The sequence below is a fragment of the Hydra vulgaris genome, chromosome 08 (assembly GCF_038396675.1).
Source record: "Hydra vulgaris chromosome 08, alternate assembly HydraT2T_AEP".
Lineage (NCBI taxonomy): Eukaryota > Metazoa > Cnidaria > Hydrozoa > Anthoathecata > Hydridae > Hydra > Hydra vulgaris.
The window spans coordinates 40,852,501-40,856,852 of record NC_088927.1 but is presented as its reverse complement, the minus strand read 5'-3'; the positions used below and the strand labels follow the sequence as shown (position 1 = coordinate 40,856,852).

At 34.9% G+C, this 4,352-nt stretch overlaps 1 protein-coding gene across 1 annotated transcript in view; it reads left to right on the top strand.

Moving 5' to 3' along the window:
* The first annotated feature begins 3,551 nt into the window (after positions 1-3,551).
* Positions 3,552-4,352, top strand: part of LOC136083295 (uncharacterized) — a 1,179-nt gene continuing 378 nt past the window's right edge. The window contains exons 1-2 of the mRNA XM_065802697.1: positions 3,552-3,665; positions 4,224-4,352. The exon at positions 4,224-4,352 is cut by the window's right edge and continues 378 nt beyond it. Of these exons, the coding sequence (XP_065658769.1) occupies positions 3,552-3,665; positions 4,224-4,352 (243 nt within the window). The remainder of the gene's footprint in view (positions 3,666-4,223) is intronic.

The following is a 4,352-nucleotide window of genomic DNA, read 5'->3' as shown; positions in this document are numbered from 1 at the left end:
TATTATTAAAGTAAATAATTACGAGTAGCAAAAAAAAACGCAGCATTTTAATCTAGTTCCTAAAAAAGAAATTAAAAATGCTAGCATACATCATCAAGGAGAAGTTGGTCGTAATATTAACGAACTACGTGGTTTTACTGAAAATGCGCTTGCGAAAGTCAAAACCTAAATGTCCAACTCAATTTATTTCTTTATATATTCCTAAAACAACGGTACGGAAAAAACAATAAATAGCATGGATTTGATAATAATATTTTTTTTACTTTAGTCAAATTCGAAATGACTTTAAAATCATAAACATTCAACCTGATAAGTGCCCAACAACTCTCTTGTTTCATTAAAAATGTTACGATAAGTATGTGAATATAAAAATATTAAATATTCTACAATATCGGAAAAATAGAACAGAAAAAGAGAGTGTAGGGGTTGATGATGCATCCTCATCTGAGCGCAGAATCTCTGCTCGGAAAAGAAATATATCAGGTAAATTAAAAAACCGTTGGGTTGGAAAAGCAAAACAAAGGAAATTACCCTCAGTTTTCACGTTTTTTATTGCTTTATGAACTACTTCAAACTTAAAATTCCCTTTTTTCAGGAAAAATTATTGCGGATAAAGAATGTGGCACTTGCTATCGCAAAAAGACTAATAAAGATAGGAACGGATATGAAACGCTTACAAAATGCGCAGCGGTAAGTGCAGCAAACATGTTAAAAGAAAACGCTGTAAGTAAAACCCTTGACTCATGGCTATTACATCGGGCACAGAATGCCAAACCATAGTTTCCTTAAAGTTATATTATCATTGGTTTTGTTACCTTAACTATATAATCCCCTGTTTAACTACCTAATTACACCTAAAAGGATACCAGAAGATATCTACACTATTAGCTACCTTCCTGCTATTAACTCATCGTCTACAAAATTGAGCACAGTGCTTAAAGTTCTTCTCCAGTCAAAAGCTAAGGCCGAGAATCATGGTCTCTCAGAAACCTAATGAACCCTAATCATATTGATCTTAAAAGATTTATTGTCCTCCAAATGGGTGCATTTCACACATCTTCTATTTTTCTAGCTGTTATTGGTAAAAGATTTAATGATGCCGGATTACAAGACTGGATAATTGAAGCTGATATAGCCGGTGTGTGGTTTCTTTGCCTTCTTGGGTTTTATTGGTGTTGTGTTATGTAGTGAATAGTCCAGCAGATTATTTTTGACCGAAGGGGGAACACACCAAATGCTATAGTAGTTTTTTGCATATGATCGTCCGAATTATTTTCGCTTTTTAACTTTTTATTGGACCGAAATGATGCAAACTCCTAAAACTCATCTAAGTATTTATCAACAGTTTATGTAAGCTTGTAATCCAAAACATTTTGTTTTGATTTCAACAAGTTTTAGTTTGAAAAATAGCTTCAAATTAAATCTTCATAATTTATTATCTTTTGACAGGAAACTTCTCCGTAAGAAGAACGAGCGGTACGTTTAACAAAGTTCCATCTGACCAATGCATTGAACAAACTATAAATCGTGATCAGAAATGCCAAGAAGGAATAAAAGTTTATAGTATATCTGAAGGAATTGATCAACTTGAGGTTGAACGGATGCTCATTCCATCTGCTCCAGAAGATGTTTTGAAGTTTTTTTCCTGTGCATGTAAAAAGTCAAAATGTGAAACACGGGTTTGTCTTTGTCGATCACACTGATTGAATTGTACGGATTTGTGCAACTGTTCGTCTTGAGAAAACACAAATGGCTAGGACGACACTTTAACAGAATATTATTCGACTGATTCCGATGCAATTTTCAGGATTTTCTGAAACTGATTGAATATCTATTTATGATATATATATATATATATATATATATATATATATATATATATATATATATATATATATATATATATATATATATATATATATATATATATATATATAAAATACAGAGCCGTACCAAGGGCGGGGCCGGCCGGGCCGCGGCCTGAGGCGCCAAATTGGACGGGCGCAAACTTTAATAAATTAAAAAAACAATAATCAGTTTATGAAACTAATTATTACGGCGTCGCTGCTGTTGATAAGAAAATTAATTAAAATTCCGCCTTTTGACACAAACTCTTATATATTAAAGCTCATATACTGAATAAAAAAAGCGCCCTATAACACTAATATACCTTTGATAACTTTTGAGCATTATAATTCTATTATGAGTCGAACCCAAAAGTTATCTGGTGCTGAATTTAAGAAGAAAAGAAAACAGCGCCAAGAAAGTGACGAGAGACTACCAAACTGTTTCAAAAAGTGGTTGGTAACAAACTCAGTGGAGAAACAAACTATTTCAGAGGATATTTGTATTGAAATTAATGACAATTCAACAGATCCTATAATTGACTTTAATTGAGTTCAGATCATCATTTGGAATTAATTGAAGAGGAGATTTTCATCAGCCAAAGTCAAGAAGAATTTTGCACAACTGATTCAGAACCAACCAGGGAAGATGAAAATGCCTTGCTTTCAGGCCCAGCTGAAATGGACGAGGATGAACTTCATTCAGAAATCTCAGAAATTCCAGTGGCCTCGGAAGAAAATTTTCAACATAGGCAACATGGCCTAAAATAACGGACAAAACAAGACGCTTTTTGATTGAGCATAGGCCAGAGCAAGACAGAAGAGAATTTTTCCCAAACACGCTGTGTGATTTTGACAACAGAATGCGACACTTCAGCTCAAAATGGTATGAAAAAATTCATCCCAATGGTAAAAAATTTGTTCGCACTTGGCTGCAGTACAGCAATAAAAAAGATTCTTTATTTTGTTTTTGCTGTTTGTTATTTTTAACAACAAAAACCAGAAATTTCTAAAGGGTTTTGTGACTGGAAAAAACTAAACCCAAGAATTCCTGAGCATGAAAACAACAATGAACATTAAAGATGCTATTCTGATCGGAAAACTTTTGAAAAAAACCTCAAGGAAGGAAAGACCCTGAATTCTGATCTGTAGAGAGTTATTAGTGGAGAGATGAAAAAGCGGAGAGATATCTTAAAAGTGATTGTTGATGCAATTTTGTTCTGTGCCAAGAACAATCTTGCCCTTCGGGGAACAACAGAAGACATCGGTCAACAAAACAGTGGCATTTTTCTGAGCTTAATTGAGTTGATTAGCCATTATTATCCTTTAGTGGCTGAACACATTGCGTCCGTTATAGCAAAAAAAACCACAACATTCTACTTTTCTCCTTGAATTCAAAATGAGCTGATTGAGTTTCTTTGGGCAGAAAGTCAGGAAAGAAATTTTTTCAAACATCAAAGAAGCTAAATACTACTCTGTTCTGTTTGACTGCACTCCAGATACCTCCCACAAAGAGCAGATGACTCAGATCATCAGGTATGCCCGCATTAGTGATAAAACCTGCACAATTAAGGAAAGCTTTGTGGACTTCATTGAATCTCACCAAAAAACCGGAAAAGATCTTGAAACAGAGATAAGTGAAAAATTGGAGAAGGATGGTCTAAGCATTTCCGATTGCCGGGGCCAAGGCATGACAATGGAGCCAATATGTCTGGAAAATACAATGGCGTCAAAGCTCACATCCATTCTCTTAATGAGTCAGCAAGATTTGTTCCATGCGCAGCTCACACTTTAAATCTTGTTGGTGTTCATGCTGCTGAGGTTTCCCCACTCATGATTACGTTTTTTGGAAAAGTTCAAGCCATCTTTAACTTTTTTTCATGCTTCACGTCAAGATAGGAAAAACTGATGAAAACGTTGACTATCTCATTAAAGGGAAATAGACAAGTCATTAAAGGGAAACAGACAAATCAAAGATGTTCTTCAAGTTTTGGAATCCATTATCCACAATCCCATGGCAAATGTTGTCACAGTTAGCAGTGCAAAAGAACTTCTCATTCATATTGATTTCAGTTTTTTGTGTTTGTTGGATTTCTGCTTCAGTCAAAAACCATTTCAATTGACATTGCCGTAAAAAAAATGAAATGGTTGAAGGCTTTCATTCAGAATTTTTGAGATGTTGGGGTGGACAATATTATCAAAGATGCTACAGAAAAAGCTAACCAGAGCGGAATTGATGGTGGCTTTCCAATTAAGAGGAAGCGCAAAGTGAAGCAAATAGCACTTATGAAGCTGAAGATGACTCTCACCTTCTCACAGCAGAAACAGAATTCGGATCTCAGTGCAACCATGTGTTTGACAGCATTATTACACAAATAGAGTGGTGGTTTGAGGCTGATGTCTGCTGTATCCTCTGATTTTGGCTACCTCAGTGGGCATTCACTCTCTAAAAGTTCAGTGGATGAACTCAAGAAAAAAGCTGCAAATTTATCTCAAATTGACAAGGCA